The sequence below is a fragment of the Dunckerocampus dactyliophorus genome, chromosome 16 (genome assembly GCF_027744805.1).
Source record: "Dunckerocampus dactyliophorus isolate RoL2022-P2 chromosome 16, RoL_Ddac_1.1, whole genome shotgun sequence".
Classification (NCBI taxonomy): Eukaryota; Metazoa; Chordata; class Actinopteri; order Syngnathiformes; family Syngnathidae; genus Dunckerocampus; species Dunckerocampus dactyliophorus.
This window is the reverse complement of record NC_072834.1, coordinates 2,914,100-2,936,633: the sequence shown is the minus strand read 5'-3', so window position 1 is coordinate 2,936,633 and position 22,534 is coordinate 2,914,100. Positions and strand designations below refer to the sequence as shown.

General features: G+C 41.8%; 1 protein-coding gene and 2 long non-coding RNA genes across 7 annotated transcripts in view; 1 reads left to right on the top strand and 2 right to left on the bottom strand.

Moving 5' to 3' along the window:
• The first annotated feature begins 3,626 nt into the window (after positions 1 to 3,626).
• LOC129169440 (uncharacterized) lies at positions 3,627 to 20,255 on the top strand. 2 transcript variants are annotated; one of them, XR_008566428.1, is made up of 3 exons: positions 3,627 to 3,828; positions 10,204 to 10,333; positions 20,007 to 20,255. It is a non-coding gene; the product is annotated as an uncharacterized LOC129169440 (long non-coding RNA). The 2 variants fall into 2 exon arrangements; XR_008566427.1 differs by lacking the exon at positions 20,007 to 20,255 and adding an exon at positions 13,596 to 14,059.
• LOC129169441 (uncharacterized) lies at positions 9,811 to 14,265 on the bottom strand. The gene is made up of 3 exons (XR_008566429.1): positions 13,792 to 14,265; positions 12,492 to 12,562; positions 9,811 to 11,735 (listed from the first exon to the last, which is right to left on the bottom strand). It is a non-coding gene; the product is annotated as an uncharacterized LOC129169441 (long non-coding RNA).
• uvrag (UV radiation resistance associated gene) overlaps positions 17,043 to 22,534 on the bottom strand; it is a 76,140-nt gene continuing 70,648 nt past the window's right edge. For 2 of the 4 annotated variants that reach the window (XM_054755840.1, XM_054755841.1), the window contains one exon: positions 17,045 to 20,802. In XM_054755840.1, coding sequence (XP_054611815.1) covers positions 20,016 to 20,802 — 787 coding nt within the window. In that variant the 3' untranslated portion in view covers positions 17,045 to 20,015. Of the gene's footprint in view, positions 20,803 to 22,534 lie in introns of all 4 variants that reach the window. The other 2 variants (XM_054755838.1, XM_054755839.1) reach the window with 2 other exon arrangements.

Below are 22,534 nucleotides of genomic sequence, written 5' to 3'. Positions count from 1 at the left end.
GAAAGAGACACATTAAAGCATGAAGTGTGAAAGTGTATAAAACTTGTTGACTTCTTGAGCCGCGTTGTGACAGATTTAATGACAAGCAAGAGTGCCACACATGGCAGCAAGATGTAAACAGAGCACTACAAATGAGAACTACAAACATGGATGTTTAAACTTCCCATTCAGGATATACTGCGTACACTCGTGTGCAGGGGTGTCCAAACTTTTTCTACCGAGGGCCACATGCTGAAATATGAAAGGTCACAAGGGTCATATGCTAAGAAGTTATTCATATTTCAAGAAAAAACTGCTTCTCAGTTTTGTGATATAAATGGAAAAGCCTATTTTTAGTGTCAACTTCAGTCTTTGCTCTTTTTTGTACCCATTTTTGCTATTTTTTTTTTCAATATTTCAACTTACTTTGTAATTAATCTTCAGACATTTTCTTTCTATGATGACCTCATTACCATAATATTACACTATAATATTTAGTATTATAACTTTATCCCAAACTAATTTAATGACTTTATTTTGTTGTGCTTGTTTCATATAAAATTACCACTAAATAAATATTACCACTTAAAAAATGATGTTTTCTTTATTATTTCGAGTACTACTTATGCTACTAAAATGATATTTTCGTCATTTTACGCGTTTTCTTCTCGTAAATTTTAGCGAGTTTTTTTTCTGGTTACAATACGACTTTTTTCTCTTAATATTTTGACATAATTCGTGTAAAATTACATTTTTTTTGTATTTGCTGCTGCTGTGGTTGTGTTTATTTAAACTTTCTTCTTGTAAATTTTCTTCTCAGAATTATGACTTTATTCCCACAATATTTGACTTAATTCTCAGAACATTACAACTTTTTCCGCAACCTAATTTTTTCCCAAAAAAAACCCCATTTTATTTATTCATCTTTAGTCATTGTTTCTCATAATATTCCCACTTTAAAAAAATATCTTTGTCTTTAATATTTCAACTTCAGGCTGCAACAGTGATGTTATTCTTTCCTCATAATATTACAACGTTATTCTCAGGAAATCTCCTTGCTCGTTTTTTATGTTAATATTTTGACGTTATTTTTGTAAAATTACTGCTGATTTTTCCATTTTTGCTGTGTTCTTAAGTTTTCCTTCTAGAATGTGCTGCGGGCCAATAAAAAAACAGCGCGCTTTGAGCGCCCCTGTTCTGGTGGTTTGCCCTTCGCTGTCACCACCTAGATGGTCTGCGTTTGTTCACCTGTAACATAATACTTCCCTGCAACAAACAAGTGAGCCAGCTTCCTCTTTCCGTACGAACAAAGACCCTGTTTTGTGCCTTCAAAGAGCCTCAAAGTTCACCCTGTACGTGGATGAATCGTAAAATATGATTCTTCACTATGGACTGACTTGTCTTTTATTGCAAATGTCGATCTGAAATTGGAGAACATCAACGTCAAACAGGCCGGGGGGGCTCTGAGGGTTGGGTGGAGTGTGTTGGGGGAGTTGTGTGTCAAAAAGTCGTTTTTATGGGCATATCAATTAGTACTCGTGGTGTTTCGTCATTCGTCCTGGAAAAAGCTGCTGCATGAGCAGGTTTGTTCAGAAAGAGCTTTTGTTTATCGCTTAGCCGTACAACGTAACACCGGTACAGAAATTCAGGAAGGAATTTTTTTTTTTGGTAAAAACTGGGTCCACTTTGAAGGTCAATTTTTAGTTTTTTGCATGTGCGTAGCCTCAAAGCAGCAACAAACACAACCAAAGCTGCTGTGTTTCGCCCAACGCTGACAATGTATCCACATGTGCCTCCAATAAGAAGTGGCGGGAAACGGGGGTCAAAGTTGACATGGCTAAGGCTGCCAGAACATCAGAAGATAGAGATTTGAATCTGGCAAAGTCAATATTAGTCAGACAGGAGATATGAGGACTTTGAAGGAGACATCTCCAAATCAGCGCAGCGGCCCTCAGGACTTTTAAAGCTGCGTCCTGCCCCCATCCCTCATCTGTGTAACCAGGCTTGTCCTCTGTTCTCCATCTAATCCATCTCATCTGCACTGCTCATGTTGAGCTGCTTCTGCTCGCCCAGCTGCCTTCTCAGGAATCCGCATAGCAACTTTTCGCCTGCCTTGCCAAGGCCCACTCAGTCCACGCACAACACAGCACAACTGACGGATGTCTCACACGCACTACGTTTACATGCACTGAAGAAAGCCCAGCAACTGCATTAAATTGGTTGAAACCAGCTTTTTACATGCGTGGATTGACACACACACTGGACTACATGTGACGGTGAACCAGATTTGCCGTCACCAGGGTGGTCTTCCTACTCGTGCACCGGCTTCCATGAAGGACGAATGGTGCAACATCAACAACGTTGAATTCACAAGAGAAGCCCAACGGACGGGACACGTTCACACAAACCACGAGACAGAAGCTGAAATAAGTCCGTATTTGTCAAGTACAGCTGAACTCTGCTTGCCGCGGGGGTTACGGACCAGGACCACCGGCAAATGACGAAAATCCACAAGTAGTTGGCACGCCCGTAAGACTGAGCATTGACACAATAGGACATTAGCACAGAGACGCTACACTGGAGCCTGAACTGCTTGCAGAAAGGCGGCGGATATGAACGAGCTGCAGCTGGTAATGATGAAGCAGAACATTTGGGGAAAATGACACCTCAGCGCAGTAACTGTGACATGTGGAAATAAAGCAGAAATGAGAACAGCGGTCCGTTACGACCCAGAATACAGCAAAATTGTCAAAACAATCACGAGGCTTGGACAGCTAACAGTGCAGTGTATTTGTCACGTTGCTGTGCACTCCAACCCTTCCTTCTTTCACGTTTAATCAGGTTAGGCTAAGGCTTTACAGCTGACGTGTGACTTATTTGGCCGTGTTATTTGGTCGTGAGACGTCACCGCTATGATAACCAGGACAAAGTCACGTTTGGTTGAATGCATCAGTTTATGTCCCAAGAGGCCCTGGCACGGACTCATGTTTAATATGACGACTGCTGTTGCACTGCTGCTGCAAATCACAATCTTAACAAGTTGCATGGATCACATGGACCACCATCTCGACACAAATATAAGACGCCAAAAATGCACAGGGGATCCACTGGATTTGAGTTTTGGTGTGGGATATGTCAGGAATACCGCCCGTGTTAATCTTTTTTTTCTTTTTTTTTTTACTTTTGGAACAAACCTGAGTACTGTACTGAATTATAAGTGCGAACGCATCCATAAGAAGCCACTTTAAATGTGTTAAAACGTGTCCGATATCATGATGGAGTATTACGGCCAAACTGACTAGAAAAAAAGTCACAACATTACGAGAATAAAGTCGTAAATTTACGAGAAAAAAGGTGTAAATTTATGAGAAAAAAAGTCGGAATATTACCTTTTGACTGTCCCTCCTTTTCATAGCTGTCTCAGGCAATGCCTGTTACGACGGCGTATTAAAAATAATCTGAGATTTCGAGAATAAAGTTGTACATTTACCATTTTAAAAAAAGTCGGAAAATTACGAGGATAAAGTCGTAAATTTCCGAGAAAAAAGATCGTATCTTCATGTCACAGGCATTGCCCGAGACAGCTATTGAAAAAGGGGGGACTCTGGTCTTGGGCCTGTGGAGGGGGAGGAGTTAGGAAGGCGGAAGCGAGAAAGGCTAGACATGCTAATCTAAATGCTCAATTGCTCTGTTTTGCTGCCGCTTTATAAATAAAAGCTACAAACGCTACAGTTCAACTGTTCTTAGTATAATTCTTCAACAACTTCAAGGAAAACAAGCCACAAAACATTTTGTAGCGGCTAAGTGACTATCAGAGGACATGTCTTCCCCAAAATGGCAGCGTGTCAGGTAAGCTAGCTCATTTACAAAAGTTAATTTTTTGCCATTAAAGCTAATTTTAAAGCCATTTAACAATTGTAATGCTTTAATAGGGCGTCAAATGCTACAATTCAACTGTTCTTACTGTATTTCTTCAATTAATTAATAGAAAACAAGCTACAAAACATTTTGAGGTGGTTGCTATGTGACTAGGCAAGGATATAGCTTCCCCAGAATGGCAGTGTCATGTAAGCTAGCTCATTTCCTCAAGCTTATTTTTAAAAACCTCCTTTTAAAGGCATTTCACAACTGCAATGCTTTAATAGGATGCCAAATGTTACAATTAGACTGTTCTTACTTTATTTCTTCAATGACTTCATATAAAAGAAGCTACAAAACATTTTGGGGTGGTTGTTATGCACCTATCCCAGGGTATGGCTTCTCCAAAATGGCAGTGTGTCAGGTAAGCTAGCTCATTTCCAAAAGCATTTTCTTGTCATTCAAGCTCATTTTAAAACCATTTAACAATTGCAATGCTTCAATAGGGTGTCAAACGCTACAATTCAACTATTCTTATTATTTGTTTCAGTATGGTATTAATGGGAAAAGTGAGTGAATTTCATCTCCCAAATGGTTTATTATGTGTTACATGAAGTGTGGCGTACGGTCCCTGAAAAGGGGCTTTGTAGCAGCTGCATGGCACACTGTGCTCTCGCTCTGATTCGGCCATTTATAACCTGAAAGTAGACTTTTGGGTTAGCCGCAGGGTGAAGCATGTTTTCTCTGTGTGCTCTCTCTTGACGTCGCACGCTGTTATATGTATCACTTGTTGAAATATGCTTCCTCCCCACGTGCGTTTTCATCTTGTGCAGGTCAAAACCTCCGTGCTCACTGGCTTGGCCTCATATTGCGGGGGAAACTTCCCCATCAAATGTTTCAGAGCGAATGTTGTTCCAAAAAGAGGCTAACACTGTTGGCATTAACGTGAGCGTCTTATCTCATCCTTCCCTTCCTTGCTGTTGGTGATAAGCAAGTGACCAGCCGACTTTGGGAGCAGTCCAATTAGTCGACATCAGACAAGGAAACTGGTCTTTTTCCACTGCATCATAATGGAAACGTACACACTACCATCACCATCTGTTCATACAGGGAGGGTGTCTGTACACACTGCTAAAATGCACATACTGTATCATCCAACTTGTTTTTTCTTCACATTATGCATTTCACATACATCATGTCAATAAATAATGTACTATAATTACATATTTTCTACTTTTTACTTGTATTTGTTAATTTAAACATATTTGACATTTTTATTTATTTTTAACAATGATTTAATTAGTTCATTATTTATTATATGTGTATATTATATGTCTTTAGGGACACCGCCTCCTGCCATGACAGCACATCTATATCTCTATATCACGGCGTCTGGAATGTTTTTGGCTAAGAGAGCCATGAAAGCCACATATTTTACTAGAAAAGCACTCGGAGAGCAAAGACCTCCGCCAAGCGCCATAGTCCCCTACATTATTGTGATTTGCACCATAAATATTACTCCTACATTTATTTATCTACATATTTAGATTGCTAATGTTAGCATGGTAACAATGCTAATATGCCAACGTTAACATGTTTCGCCTAGCATATAGTGGTGTTATAGTGGTGTTTATATAAGTGTCTAGCTATGAAAATGGCTAAAAATGCTACTATGCTCATGCTAGCATGCTAGCAATGATAACATGCTAAGTTATCATGCTAACACGTAGCATAATGGTGCTAAGTATTTATATATGCGTTTAGCCATGAAAAGGGCTAAAAATGCTACTATGCAAATGTTAGCATGCTAGCAATACTAACATGGTAGAGTTAACATGTTAACACCTAGCCTTTAGATACGTGTCTACCTATGAAAATGTCTAAAAATACTACTATGATAACGTTAACATGTTAACATTAGCATGGTAACACATAGCATATTTCTGTTTATATATGTGTCTACCCATGAAAATAGCTACATTATAAATGCTAGTATGCTAACATCAGCATGATAGCAATGCTCACAAGCTAACACCTAGCATGATAGCGCAATGTACCAGGAAGGCTAAGTGTCCCAAATTAGTTGAGACTTTGGAACGGTCTGAATCGGTTGAGAAATGTGGAAGTAGCTAGGACGCTGTAGATCAAAGGCATTTTGCGTTCCGGAAGAAAAATTGTGGGAATTTTTGTGCTGTGGCTAACAGCATGAATGTCCTGACTTTGTTGAATGAGTTGATGGTGGGATGAGATGAATCAGTTAAGAAATGTGGAAGTAGTCGTAAGTAATAGCAGTTTTACGGAGTGTTTTGATTTTTTTCTGTATAAATATACTGGAGGTAGCCTGAATGTGCTGAACGTGTTGAACAGTTTGATGTAGGAATGCCTTCAATCGGTTGACAAATGTGGCAGTAGCAGCAGGTAATTAGTTTTACGGAAAAGGGTGAATTTTGGATCACCCCCAAATGTAACCAGTTTTTCCATATCCCATTTCCAACAATTCCTGAACACTTCACCCAAATCCATTCAGAACTTTTCAAATTATTTTGAATTTTGGTGTGGAAGGACAGCTGGCATTGACTCTGGCCACCCGCATTGCGGTAGAAAATAGATGGCAAAAAATTTAACTAAAAAAATGTTATTGTGTTAAGACATGTGTGAGAGCCAGATGCAGCCATCAAAAGAGCCACATCTGGCTCCCGAGCCATAGGTTCCTACCCCTGATCCCCCTGATTTCCTACCCCTGATTTTTAGAAAATGCTTCAATTGTACACAAATACAAGCACATCCACCTGAAAAGTAAGACTTTTGCCTTTCCTTCCTTTAGTTTAGCTGCAATAATATTGGCTCGTACGTAACGCATCAGGAGACTTTGATTCTGTGCCTGATTTGAGCATAAATCCAGTAATAACCGTCACGTTAACGTTTGGACAATGGAGAGGCTTGTATCTGTTTCAGGGGGACAGCAATGGACAAAAAGAAGGATCTGTGAATCGTCTCAGATCTCCTTTTCACACAGACAAGCCAGAATCGCTTGGCCATGAAACAATAGACGCGGTTCTACAAGAAAAGGCTTCTACTGCACTTAATAAATGCAGCACACATGCAAAATTATGCTGGTCACAATCAATAAGAATTTTCAGGCGATTGTGTTGTGCAGAGCACAGAGCACTGCTCTGTGGGCGTTTATTTGTCACTTGGTTTCATTTCCATCACTCCAAGGAAGTAATGAGATGGAAAGTTCATGCCTAAGAATTGCCCGCAGTTAAATTATTTTCATTTGAGCGTGTAACATTTGCGCAAACTTTCTAACTTGGAAATGTTGGAAACATTAAATCAAATCATGAATCAAACTGCCAGAAATGTGGGAGGCTCGTCCAACACGTTAGTGGTTCCAAGGCCTTAATGTCGCTACTTTACTGGAGCTTAATTGCAGTTAAAGAGCTACTTTAAAGTCAATGACAACCACAGTGGTATTTCTGGGCCGTTTAGCAATTTTACAATGTAATGAAAAACGGCTCTGTTGTTTTGTAATAATCCATTTGACAGCTTTTTGGAAAGAACACGTAGTACGGCACTGTGAAGACTTTCATTAAAAAGGAGAAAGTTCAATATTTATGGAATGTTCCCCAGAATAAAAACTTATCTGGGGGTCCACTTCAGAGGAGGTTAGATCACGAGGGTCCGAATGGTTCTGGCTGTTTGCCAACGAGGCTGCAAAGTTCTGAGACCTGTCATGTCTCTCGGTCCTGTTGGGAAACTGGACCTGGAGGCACCTCTGGAAAAACAAGGAAAGCCTGCAGCAAAAATAATCCTCCCCATACACAATAGGGGAGTATGTGGACTTTGTCTGCGGCACAGCTCTGAAAAATGTGCGATAAGAACCCTGCCCTCTTTATCGTAAGAAATAAGGATATACTGTAGGTCTCTGACTTACCAGACTATCCATTTGACTTCCTGGCAGCTGAGGCCTCTGGCAGCATTCAACACACATCTTGAGCAAGGAGCAGAAACCATAGCGAATGTTCGGGGCAGCCTTCGCGATTAGAAGCACAACAAACATTGTCGCCCTGGTGACCGCTGGCCTATCTTAGTGAAACAATCCCGTATTGGTGTTACGATTGAACTTGAACATACGCGTCAGAAGACAGATGGCAAGCAGACGTTTCATCATCCTAATATTCTGACTCGCTCTGGGATGGAAAGCCGTGTTTCATGTTTGTTGTCACCTGTTAAAAAGATATGACATAAAGGACATAAAGATGAGAAAATTACTCAAGCTCGTTAGACACAAGTCAGGATCAAGTGTTCCTCTGATGCTGATTGACGAGTCATTTATTTCACTTCATAGTAAACGGTAAAAATGTAACTTTCAGCTGACTTAATTGTAAAGAAACGTCAGTCGTTCCTCGCCACTTTGCGGTTCCAACATTGCTGCCTCACTTTATCTCGTTTAAAAAAATAAAATAAAATAATTAATTAATGATGGCTGTTTCGTGTTTCGGCCTATCATTACTCACAAATATTGAAAGACAAGTCATATGTAGTATTCTGGTCACTACGTGTCAGTAATGTTACATTGATGAGACATTACCTTAGATTACCTTAACAACACATGGAGTCAGCCATGGCACATGATAGAGTGAATAAAAAGTTCTCCCACTCCGTGTGGAAGTGGTACATTTTCCGTTGGAAACCCTTTTTTTGAGTTTAGAATAAATAAATTGGAGGCTAACTAGTTAACTCAATAGCATGCTATGCTTAAAGCCGCGTCCGTCTTATGTCCCTGCAGTGATCCTACAGTGCGCATCAGAGTTGCACAATGTGGTGTAAACAAAGAATAACAGGAGCGTAAAGGTGACTATAGGGGTGTTATTTCCTCTCTGCATGGCTCTAATAATGGTAAAAACTGCATTTAGAAAGTCATAAACAGGTTTTCTCCGCTGTAACTATGAAAATATTCCATTTATTAATATTGAATACTACTTAAATTCAAACTCAAGCATGTTTTTATGCGTGTTTTTTAAAAATAAAATGATGAAGATGGTTGATGCAGCAAATGCATCAACACACAGAAATACATGTGAGTACAAAATTGCTTCTTGCAGTATCTTTTCATAATATGACTGATAAATATGATGGTAGAGATTATTTATTATACTGTGGTCCACTACAAAGGACATTGCATGAAAAAAAAACAACTAAAGGTCAAACAGGCTTCATATCTGAGTAACTATTCATATTTCAAATGATGTAAAATTTTCGGGACAGCTAATATATATCACACATGAACAATTCTGGCCCAGAGATCTGTCCTCCCATCTCTTGCTCATCTTCATATTCACATGACATTTTGATTCAAATGAAGAGAAAATGAAAATCGACGGAAAATATGCTGTCATAGTTTGGGAAGGTCCTCAAAACTCGTGTCACTTTTTTCTGCCGTGGACGAAAAAAAATGGTGCAGAAATTCCCAAAGGTTCTCATGAGTTCATCAACACTTACGTTGTATCAAAGCAGCTCTGCGTGCTGGAGATGATCTACATCGATGTGCCAGATGACACAAAAAAGATGGATTTCAACTGAGTTAAAGTTGGACTCATGAAGTCCCTAAGTGCCGTATCGGAAACACTTTGGAGTGTTTGTCACGTGTCAGTCATGTGACCATCCCAGGATATGGTAGCAAGCGAGGCTCATTGCACAGCAGTCGCTATTGCTCATGCTCATTTTGGAGCTGCTTGGACAGCAAAGCAGCAATAGAAGCCTTCGCACTGATCTTAGCCGTAGTAAACGGTTTCCAGCTGGAAAACAGTTGTACCCCGGTTTATGTTCTTTCAATTCGTTCCAAAAGGTCCGTAATGTACCGTAACGTACGAAAACCAAAGCAATTTTTCCTATATGAAATAATAAATGCTCAGAATTAATATTGTTCAGGGTTATCATCACAGAGTTGGAACCCACCCCAGTCTGGTCACCGGTTAGCTCAGACTTGAGCTCACCTTGAGTTTAAAACAATTGCTTGACTTTCATTCAAATCCCTTCCACAAGCTTGCAGGTGCAAACGCCAGTCATGTCATGGTCCTTTTCCCATGTGTTCTTTCTGTTAAGTCAATTTTATTTACCTAGGACCAATTCACCACACACGTTATCTCAAGGCACTTTACACATTAAGCAGGTCTCGAACCAGGCATACATTAAAGAGAACTAACTGAACCCCACATGAGCAAACATTTGGCAACGGAGGTAAAGAAAAACTCCCTCTAGGAAAGAAACCTCGAACAAAACCCAGGCTCTGTAAGGCAGTCAACTGTTTTGTAGTCATACTACATGTGCCCTGGTGAAGTAACAAGGGATGTTTGTTTCTTATAGATGTCTCTCTGTTGAGGACACCTAAGATGTGCCTATGCAGGGTTTTGGCTCTGGATTCTGTAAGGCAACTATTCTCCACCCTGCTTCTGCACTCATGAGACCAGTGATGCAGTTGTTGGCACGACTGACGGTGAGAACTGAGCCAGGCATTCTGTCTATGAACCTTAATAGCTTTGACGTCATTCTGCTGGTTCTCTAATCTGCTTCTAAACAGGTTCGGTTCATGCCTCGAGCTACTTATTTTTACTTCGGTGACTTCATTCCCAGATTACAGCAATTAAGTCAGTGAGTGTTGTCTTCCTCATAGACAACGAGACCTTGCTGGGAGGGATCATTCCAAAATAGGTCTATCAAAGGGTGCTGGATGCCCTAATTGCGTTCATAGTACAGACAATTGAGCAATCTGGGGAGTTTGCGTCTGAAAGCCCTTTTTATATGCCTCTTTCAGGCAGGGCTGATGTCCCGCTGCTACACCACTACAGTCAGCATGAAAGGTACAACAGAACAGTCAGAAGGTTTACATGCCCTAAGACAGTCGGATTTCCGAAATAGTTTGGTCTCACACTTCTACGTGAAGTCCGAGTTTACATGTACATCTCTAAAGTGTATACCAGTGGTCCTCGTTTTACGGCGTTCCGTGTTACAACATTTTGTGGTTATGGACGTTGTCCAATAAATTATTAATACTGTACAACAGAAAACGAGAACAAGTTATAGGGTGTGGCAGAAGAGTACATAGGCAGAGTAATACATAGTCACGGGTCGCACACTGAGGGACACCATTTTTCTTCTTTTTACCATCTCTCCCTCTCTTGCAACGTCCCTTCCAGTGTGCAAGCAACCACAGCGGTAAAAGTAAGGAATTGTTCTGTCTGAACAGAACTGTTTTGGAACCCGAGGACAGTCGCATAGTCTGTGTGTGTTCGTCCCACCTTTATCTAATCAAAGTGTTATGCATTTTTAAAAGCTGAACCAAATGTATGCAATCATTGTTTAGTGCATGTAAATGTATTGACGCAAGATTAGTCCTCATGTTTAAAATGTGTTGACCTGAGTTCTCTATTCTGGGCCACGACTAACATGTTCCCTGCATGCATGCTTCTTGTTTCATGTTTTTGTATGCTAAGTCTTCTTTTGCCATTCGTTACGGGCAGGTTTTGGTTGCTACTTTTGTCTGTTGTTTCATCAGCATCTTCCCAGACTGTATTGATACCAGGCCTCGCGTTGTAGTATCTGCTAACTATTTAAATTCACTTCTTTGTACAACCATCGTACAAAAAACCTGGCTGGATCGACACAAGGACATTCTTCTCCTCTCTGATGAGCCAGCAGGCATTAGTACATCTTTAGGTGGGGTGTCTTACATATATAGAACGTGCTTGGCCCGAAGCCACTCCTTGGATATCTCACCTCTACTCCCGCTCTCTCTCGCACACACACACACGTATACTTGTCCTTTGCTCTTTTTCCTTGCGACAATGAACTTCAGATGTGTATGGAGTTGATTCTGTGATCTGAAGACCTGGATGCACCTGTGACACGTAAGATGAGACAATTACATACGACAAGGTACTTAGTGAGAAAAGTCAGTCAAACAACCTTGAAAAAGTCAATGAAACAACCTTGAAGACCCCCCCCAAATGCTGCTATTCCAGTGATAGTGGCCATGTGTGTGCCATTATCAGACAGCGGAGGCACGACTGGGGCTTGTTGGAGTACATAACTGCATCCTTGTTGGGACAATGTCAGAGAGTTAACCAAATAAATGATACTGGCCTTGGTACAGTGGAATCTCTCAAGTTGCACAAAGTCCATTCTGGGATGCTGTTCCATCTCTGATTTGTTCACATTTTGAATGAATAAATGAATGAATGGTAATGGTCTCATTTATTTGGGAACCAAAATTTTACTCAGTTGGGTCTTCAGGTTACCAAGTTTGTGAGACCATATCATATAATATATTTAGAACATGTAAAACGGCGGTGAGGACGTGCGGTGAGGTTCATGCCTGGTGGGCACTTTTGGTGTTTTTTTATGTAAATAAAGGTTGCTCATTAAGAGCATACCAAAAAAGAAGAGAAATATTCACTTTTGTTGAAAAAAATGTCTTCAAATTGTTTTGAAAACCTTCTTAGTCCCATTTCTATGGTGCATGCAGCCTTTTCTTCTCCAAGAAAAGTTCAGATACTTTGTTGGAAAAGTCTGATCACTTCCTGGTGAGCAAAGGTATATAACCCTCCATCTTGACAGTCAAATGTATTCATTCATTCAGCAGAGCATAAAAATACCTTGAATGCATTTGACTTTCTCCTAGCGAGAGCCACTGTTGCCAACATTGGTTCTGTCTTTTCAGGACACCCTGAAAGAAAGAGAATAGAATAGAACTTTATTGTCTGTTCTATAGAAGAGTAAACTTGATGAAAATACATCGACTTCATCACAGGCAGCACACGATCATCCGGTACAAATCTAATCTTTCCTTTGGTGCGGGGCTATGGCTTCACTTATTGTTCAAGGTTGTTTGCTGCAGGCAGGCTCTTGTTGTGGTCCATTGTGTATTTGGTGACTATTCCCCTCTCATCGGTATGTCAGGTGTCAACTACGTCATTCGTCCTCTTCATACAGTAGATAATTATAGAGCATCATGAAGTCCTCAAGCATAAATTGACAACACAATTGTCACAGGAGTGCGGTGACATCATTGAGCTTCAGTCCAGCCTATTTATTCATGTGATTTATGGCAGGAAATAACTGAAAGGACAAGCATACCGTGCCACACCTAAAGCACCTTTGGCGAGTGTGAGGGCACTGATTTGTGCTCAAGCACGGCACACTTCTCCTCCTTTGGCAGGAATGGAAGAGGTGGGCCAGGGCATACCACGATTCCGATTCATTGAATGACTGTAGCAGGCTCGCTCCTTGCAGGTTGTAACCAACACAATTCATAATAGAAATAAAACAAAAAGACTCAAACTAATCCAAAGGTCAAAATCCACAGCACACTCCGGATTTGTTTGCTTAATAAAAACGTCATTTAATTAATGCCTTCCACTTGCAAGTGATTCATGCCAATGGGCACCTTGCACAAAAGAAAGAATCAAAACAACTCAAAAAATAAGACTGCAAATAATCTACAAAGTCAGGGAAATTGCAGTAAAACAGTAGAATAGAAGAGACGGAACAAGTGAACGGGTCATAGCACAAATGATCAGTGTGAATGCAGGCTAGCAGAGGCCAGGAGAGGCGGGGGGAATCGAACCACAGTCCATCAAGGAACCACTTGTCAAGTGTGAATACACCTTACTGCTGAAACGCAATAGATCCCAGGTTTCGCGGGGGTGAGGAGACCTGAGGTGATTTTATTTGTACCGCAGGTATATTTTCTTTTCCAGTGAAAACAGAGGATGGCATCTTCACTGACACTGAAGTAGACAACGCAGCATTGACCAAAAACAGAATGCCCAGGACCAGTGCCCAGGAAAAGACAGAAAGCCAGATGAACAATTAAACGACCGTTCAAACATCAGAATGACAATGAGCTAAAACTACCATAAATAAAGAAATATGTGCAATGCAGCTATGACTTACAGTATTTAAGGGAACAAAGCTGTTGCTGTAGCGCTTTGTTCTGCTCCTTGGGACCCTGAGCCTCCAAACAGATGGAAGGAGTTGGAACTCACCAGTCGGCATTCCGCTGTAACTGTCTGGTAGGCTCACCAATGAGTGGACTAGACCAGCTGATAATTAGGCTCAGTCTGTTTCCAAACCTTAACATCACACAAAAAAGCAGAACAGAGTCAATAAACGTACAAAAGAACATAATTATCATGTTTTTTTCCACGTGGAATTAGGCAAATTTCCCTAAGCAATGAAGATACCGAAGTATTATCAATAATGGTCCCAAGATATTTCCCAGATTGCAAATAGTCACCAGTTGGTGCCTTGATGGGTGCGACCTTAACTCCTGCCTGTCTTCTAAAATCTTATCTTTGGTTATAGAAATGTTCACTTGCAGATATGATTGCTCACACCACTTGATGAAGTCATCAATTATGGGGCCGTGGCTGCTCTCTTTGTCCTGCAGGACACTACCAATAGTGTCCTAACTAACAATACTCCAACCAGGATCCGCAGAATGAGAGCCATCAAGCTACAAGTACAAGGCCAGACTGTTAACCCGATGCCTAGTGCGACTCCTAAGGCATCAGGGAGTTAATTCCAAACGTACATCTGAACAGCTGTATCAGCTGGCATCCGTTGCACTCACCCACCCCACACCTCTCTCTCATCTTGGTCACAGTTCCAATGTACCCTGCCTGGTTCAGCTAGTCCCGTGTCCCCCCCGCCTCAAACCAAGATCAGCAGCACGACAGCCATCAAGCTAAAAGCCCAGCCTGTCAACCCGATATCTTGCGTTACTCTTAAGGTGCCAGAGAGTGAGGTTTACCAACGTACATCCGCACAGCTGTATCAGCTGGCATCACTCTGGTCACGGCTCCAGTGTAACCCGCTTGATTCAGCCCTGGCCTGGAACCAAAGGTCCGCAGAATGAAAGTCGAGAGCGTTGAGCTAAAAGCTCGGACTGTCAACTCAACGTCCAGCGTGACTCTTAAGGTGTTGGGAAGCACCAGCTGGCATCTGTTACTTTGAGAAAAAGGACCCCAAGTGAGCCACGTTCCACTTCTCTGTTAGGCCATCATGCGTAAAAATGTTAAAAAGGATTTTTTGACCAAAAATAAAGAATTTTAGGATTCACTGTATCGCAAATGTGCCAGGATGCACTGTAATAGAGGCGGCTGGAACCTCATCCAAATAGTCCTCCTTGGACCTGGAGCTCACTGCCAAGTCCAGAATGGGCCAAAGTGAGCGGATACATCCAAATCTGGACTTTGAGTGATTGGACACCGGAGTCGTGGTGTCTCCCTTCAGTCTTGCAAACTTGCCCCCAGACACCTGTTTAATGCAACCATGAAACAGGTTGCGTCACTCTCTGAAGTCCCAAATGGCTAATGACTGACAAAGTGCTCCACAGTGTGACGCTTGCCAAGGCTGACACTTGACTCCATCTCGCTTTTGTCCCCATTAGACTGAAATGTGGGGCGTTCATTGCAGGACACCAAGCGGTGAGGGTTGTGTCGATGTCAATTCATGTTGTCATAAATAAGATCATGTAGGATTTATACATGTTAGTTGAGTTTATGAAGAACAAGAACATTTAAACAATTGCTTTATTCCGGGGGTGTCCAAACCTTCTCCAGCGTGGGCCACCTACTGCATAATGAAAGGATGCAAAGGCTACTTTGATGTTTTTCAAGAAAAAACTCTTATCAGCTTTGTGAAAGCTTATTTAAAAAAAAGAGTATTCATAAGAACTTTGATGATAGCTTTTTTTTTGTACACATTTAAACTTTCTACTGAAATAATCTTTATACGTTTTCTTCTCGCAATATTATGACTTTATTCACACAATATTTTAATTTGTCCCCAAACTAATTTTACCAAAATTTGGAAAATGTAAAATTTTGTTTTGTTTCTTGTAATATTACGACTTAAAAAAATCTAATTTTTCTTATATGTCAACTCTTTGCGACTAAAATTACATTCATTGTAAAATTACAAGTTCATTCTCATAAAACTGCAACTTTTTTTCTTGTTAGAATCTTGTTTTTCTCTTAATATTTTGACTTTTTTTCAGTTGTTTTCTATTTCTGCTATTTTTAAAAATTAACTACAGTATTTCAATGTTCTACTTTTTTTTTTACCTACCTTGTAATTATTAATAATTACTTTGTTATTGTAATTATGACTTTATTCCCACATTATTTTGACTCTTATCACATAATAATTGCTTCCGCAACCTAATTTTACAAAAATTACATTTCTCATATCACGACTTTTAAAAGACCACCCGCTTTATAGATTTCTCTGCCAAATCATTGTGTACACCTGCAAATTAGCCCACACCGTGTTCCTCAAAAAGAAAAAGGTTTTCAGCGCATGCAAAGGTCTACATGGATGCTGTGTGGGTGTTGGCAATCATAGCTTAGACCATCTTCATGTGAAGCCACAATTCTTTTTTACATCCCCAGAAAGTTCTTTGCCATGAGGTGCCATGTTGAACTTCCAGTGACCAGCATGAGAGTCTGAGAGCGATCAGACACAAAATTTAACACACCTGCTCCCTGTTCACACCTGAGACCTTGGAACAGAAACGACTCCCATGACACGGGGGAGGGGGAATTGGACATTTAAATATTTTCACTTTAGACATTAATGGCTTTATGTTGAGTTATTTTGAGTGGACAGTAAACAAACAGAGATGAAATATGCTTGTTTTACCAAAACATGAACAAAATGCTGGTATCCACAACTCACATTTTATGTTTCAGAATACATTTCTTTCTACTGTTCTTTCATTATTAACTGAAAACCTGAATGAAAAGCAGGCTTGCGGGCACCTCATGTGGTCGTGGGGGGCTGCCTGCTGCCCGCGGGCACGTTGGTGACCCCTGCTGTAAATTGTCCATAGGTGTGAATGCTTGTTTGTATATACAATATGCAGTGGATGTGGTGGGATAGGCTCCAGCTTCCTACAACTTTGAAGAAGGTAAGAGCACGGATGAAGAGAGTGATTTTAGAGGAATTAGAAAACAGAAGGTTCTTCAGGACAGAATCAAAAAGTAGAGCACGATGGATATGCAAGATGAGAGAGCACATCGTACTCCTTCAGTGCTGACCCACAAGTAATCCAACGCCTGCGTTCCAGTACAACTTGTGCTTTCAGATGGAGCTTGAAATTTGATTTGTTTCCGAGGTCGAGGCATGAAACAAGGTTTGCATCGACTATCGCGGATTGAACTTTTTCTGAATTTTGTAACTTGACCCTGTCATTCCGGTCATTAATGCACCGTGATGCAAGCTCCAGCACGCCCCCCAGCAATAAATTAGTCGCATGTCAAGAAGAACAGCTCGTCTTTGATATTAAACGGAGCTGAGAACGGAAGGTGGAAAAGCGTGACAAAGATGGACACGTTCATGTGTTTCAGGTACGCCATGATCACGATCTGGTACGTAACGCCATTACAGGCGTACATGCATGCTGTACGTTTTTACACACTTTGGGTGAATGACGTGCGGGGAAACAAACCGCCTATTTTTAAACAAAAATCCGCAGATTTAGGGAGTTTATCCACTCCATTCCAAACAAACAGGGCACATTTTAACAGAGAAGCACACACCACTTTCATTGGACTGTCTTTAATAAGTCTTTAATAAGAAAAAGATACCCATACAAAAGTACATGTACAGTGGTTTATGGAAATGATCGTATTTGCTTCATATTGTCGTCTTACATCAGTAAACGGTCAACTATGAATGAAATGTGGGCTTCCAGTGGAGGATCTTTATCACGGTCAACAACATTGATTTGTTTGAACTTACGGGGACTAAAACATGTTTTTTATTTTAATTTTTTTTTTTTAACAAAACACAAATATTTGAGGGACATAAATAATAGAAATAAATGGTTTTGAATACCAGTGCAAGAAAGCATTCAGGTGAAGGACACAAAAATCACACACACGACTGCATTGAGACACTTCATTTAACACTTGCAGTAGAGCCTGAGATATTCCAACACACAATCATCTTTATGGTCTACTAAATATGAGAATAGCATTTTTAAAAAGCAAAAAAGGACAGGAAGCGATGAAGGATTGCACGGTATCGCTGCCATGGGGCTGGAGGCTCCAACCGGAGACCCCTAATGGGAATGATCGTGGCGCCCCAGTGAGGGCACAAATGGGTGGGGAGTCTCAGGGTCTACTGGGCCCCAGTTTCCACCTCCCTTGGCGCTCGTTTGAAGGTCATCGGTGGATTCGTGGGACTGCGTGAGCGTGAACACCTCCCACTCCAGACATGCACGCGTAGGAAAGCCCACACACCCGCCACCACGTCCATGCAAGGCTTGGCAAGCATGTCAACATCATGTACAATCACGTACTGGGAAGGGAATTTGATGGAATTTCCTCCATCAACTACACGGAAAATCATCTGAAAAGGATCATAAATATTTTGAATGGAATGGGAGAATGTCTTTCTTCATGTTCTGAGCTCCTCGTGTCCAAGCCGAGGTCTTCGTGGCTGAAGACTCCCTGCTGCCCCAGCTTCAAGACCTGATTCATCCATCATAGACTTGCTGATTGTTATGCTCGAGTGGACACATTTACATTTGCTGGAGTGTGATCAGTAATGCAACTGTACAATATGTGCCAATCATGTAAGAGGAGGGGTGTAGTGGTACGTGCATCTGTAGATTTTCGGTTCGGCACAGAGGCGTATCGTTTTCTCACACGGTGACTCCAACCAAGAGCCTCACCGCACGCCACAGTTGTATTGTTTACAAACTCTCCGAATAGCTTTCTAGAATATAGCAGTTTTTGCTTTCGTTTTCGGGGTAGCCTTACAGTAATCCCTCGTTTATCGCCGTTAACTGCCAGAACTGGCCGTGATAGTTGAATTTTCCTTACTTATAAATGGAATAGTTTCAGAGTTAGACCATAGAACATTTCTAAATATGTTTTTTTTTTTTAACATTATTAGAGCCGTGTAGACATGAACACCCCTATAGTCACCCTTTACACTTGTATTGCCCAATACAGTAGACAAAATTAGAGCAAATAAGCCACTTAAGACAGGAATAAGACTCGTGCTCGTGTGTGTCACTTTAAATGTGTTCCGCGGACAGGAAGCGAGGTTCAGAGTTGAGTTTTAGCTTGACTTGGTTCATGGCCGTGACAGTTGCCCGTGTTTGAGATCAGTGTGCCTGTTGTGGAATATTTCAAACCTGCAAGAAAGGCTGGTGCTTGTGTGTCTCACATGAGTAACTTGACTGCTACCCAGTGACCAGCGCTCCATGCTACACACATTTTTTATCACATCTTTCAATGATTCTTCTGAACGCCTTGTATTTGTATTTTAGTTCATTTAGCTAATTTTATGCTTGAAAATGCTTCATTTAGGTCAAATGTACATAAAATTAGCTCACGAATGCATATTTTTGACTCATGACCGGCCATATTCACACACTAAATGATGTATTTCTGAAAAAATCGTGATAGAGTGAAGCCGTACAATTCGAAGCACAACGTGGCGACAACTGTATTTATGCTTGATAACGTTCTGTGTAATCATGGCGACGTGATTGAAGGAACCCAACCTTCGGAGCCGCAGCGCGTACATCCTGTACTGTAGCACTGCTAGCAAGCTGCAGGCTTCATTGTAAAAATCATTGAAGCCATTTACACAAAAGCCGCTGTACGTACATGAGAGCGATTTCGGCGTACCGTTACACCCCTGCTGCATATAAGAAGAATAAAAGCCTGCCTGGTGGAGGTTAAACCTGAGGTATGTTACTATGAAAAACCCAACATGTACTGCTATTAGTGTCTAATAGCAGCAGCCGGGTGAGTTACGTACGTGCAGGTCTCATGATGAATGGCGCCTTTTCACACACAACAGTAACCCATGAACGATATTAACATTGAGGTCGGACGATGGAATGAAGAGATCTGAATGACTAATTCATTGTTAAAATATATTAATGCCGGCATCAAAAAATAAAAATCAGCTGTCCCAATACTTAACTGCATTCCATTTTAAAATATGCTATTGACATATGTACTAGTTTGTAGAAGAAGTGCAAATTGGTCATTATTCCAGAATCCACCTTGCCTTCTTTGACCAAAATCTCCGTGCAATGTTTTGTTTTGTCCCCCCCCCCCATGTCTGCCTCTCTCCTGCAGTTATCTTCCTCACTTGTCAGAGTTCTTGCGCGGTCGCCGGAAGCTGGACATGTTCTCATTCAGTGCGTAGATGCGTCTGGAAAACTCCTCAAAGCCGGCGACGTCCAGCTCCCCCAGAACCTGCTCATCACATTCCACGGCCACCGCCTGGTCCACGGGGATGCAGTGGTAGTCTTCCAGCCTGGTCTCCTCTGTGAGCCCCAAGTCTCCCCCGAGTCCCATTGCCAGGTTGGTGGCCTCCGTCCCCATGATCTCCTCCGCTTGCTCCACTGAGCAGCGCTGCCTGGGAACCAGAGAGCCGTTCATGACTCCCGCGTGTTGACTTGTGGCCATCGTATCGTCCCCACCAGCGCCCCCTAGTGTAGAAGAGTTGGGTGCAGCTGTGCTAGAGGGCCGTCGTGCTTCAGTTTGATCTCTGCTGACTTCCACCTCTCGGTCAGTGCTGCTGCATCGCTCCACCTCAGCTGCTGTATCGCGACCTACCTCCATTTCTCCCTCCTCCTCTTTGGCTCCAGGCGGCTCTGTAAGGTCAAGCGAGGCCATGGCGGCATCCAGAGATGAAGACAGGAGTTTAGGTGGAGACGACTGCGTTACTGCTGTGGCTGGCCCCGCCCCCACAGCGGTGTCATAGCAAGGAGGATGTGTCTTGTTCTTGTCAGCCTCAGAGCTCGCCCTCTTCCTCAGGCCCCGGTCCGGGGAAGTGGTGTGGCGGGGGCAGGTGACCTCGGAGGTACCAGGCACCCCAAGGTGAGACTTGGCTGGTACCGGGATGGCGCTGGAGACGTGGTGTCGGTCACTGTGGAGGAAAACAAATATTTTGTAGAATTGTCTTCACGGTTTCAGGGATATTGACTGCAAAATACACTCGAAACGCGTCAACTCAACTTAAATTACGTGGGGCCTTTGAACGCAACTCCTCATAATAACATAGTCAAAGTGTGATCGTGGGGCCTTTGAACGCAACTCCTCATAATAACACAGTCAAAGTGTGATCGTGGGGCCTTTGAACGCAACTCCTCATAATAACAGTCAAAGTGTGATCCAAATGTGTTGGCGACTATTAAACCATTCAATACCAAAGACGTAGTACATCTTTATAAACAACGCCTGATCCCAACAACGTATTTCTACTTCCTTTACAGTTTTTTTTTGCACAAGAGGCAAAAAGAGGTGATGATGCAACTCTCCACTAATGCATTTCACTTCAGAGCAATTTTAAAGCATAAAAACAGCCACCAGGTCATTGTGTCTTGACTGTACTTGATTCTAATAACAGAACTTTTACCACAACCCAATTTTCCCCCAAAAATTACAACTTTTTTTTTTCTTTTTCATAATACTACAACTTTGAAAAATAACATCTTTCGTAAATATTTCAAGTTCATGCTACTAAAATGACATTATTTCTCCCCATAATAGTACGTGTTCTAGAATGCTTTTCTCTGAATAGTTGGACTTTTCAGTTGTAAAATTACAGCTGATTTTTCCAGTTTTGCTTTTTTTTAATTTAGTTTTTTTTTTAAGTTTAGTTTTCCATCATTTTATATGCCGCTTGTCCTCACTCAGGTCGCAGGGGTAAGCTGGAGCCTACCCCCTGGATGGGTCGCCAGCCAATGGCAGGGCATATATAGACAACCAATCACACTCACATTCATACCTATGGACTATTTCGAGTGGCCAATGAAGCCAACATGCACGTTTTTGGATGTGGGAGGAAGCCGGAGTACCTGGAGAACATCCACGCACGCACGGGAGAACATGCAAACATTTGAACCCAGATCTTCCAGATTCCCTGACTGTGTGGCCAACATGCTCGTCACTATGCCACAAAGAATGAAAAAACAGCCATGGACACCTAAAAGTTAAGTTTAGCACTACATGGAAACACACCCACAAGCCAATACTTCATTACTCAGTTCTGGTAAATAAGACAGACAAACGACACAGAACACAAAGTTCACTTTTACCCGTCCACACACAAACGCTGGAGCAGCAGTTTTTGAAAAACGAAAGGACAAAAGGCACAGAAAATATGCCTTTTTTAAAGTGTCCGTGTTCGTGTGGACTGGAAGAACACAGCAGGTGCTCGCCAAAGTATGCCAGACATGTTTCGCTGTAACAGATAACAGACCTGCGATCTGAACCTGTCGTGAAGCCATAAATTTCCTTAAACGGAGGCCTCCCCTTTCTGACCGTCATGACCATTTAGAACACACGGGACTCCTTCTTTCATCGCACTATTCAGCGTACTTGGAAGGGTTCAAAAGTGCGCTTAGAAGATTCATGTTGCCACCAAGTTGTCTCGCTCTTTTCAGTTGGACAACAGAAATTGGCAGCCCATTAAAAAAAAAAAAAAAAAGGGCCCCCGCCCGCCTTTGACCTGTGCAGAGCAGAAATCCGTGACGACACCGTGACAGAGTTCACACGCAGGACATTCGTGAAGAAGCGTAGAAATGCCGCATGACTTTTATGAGTCACTCGTCAAACATCAAAGCGCCTGTGATACAGTAACAGACAAAAACGTGCAC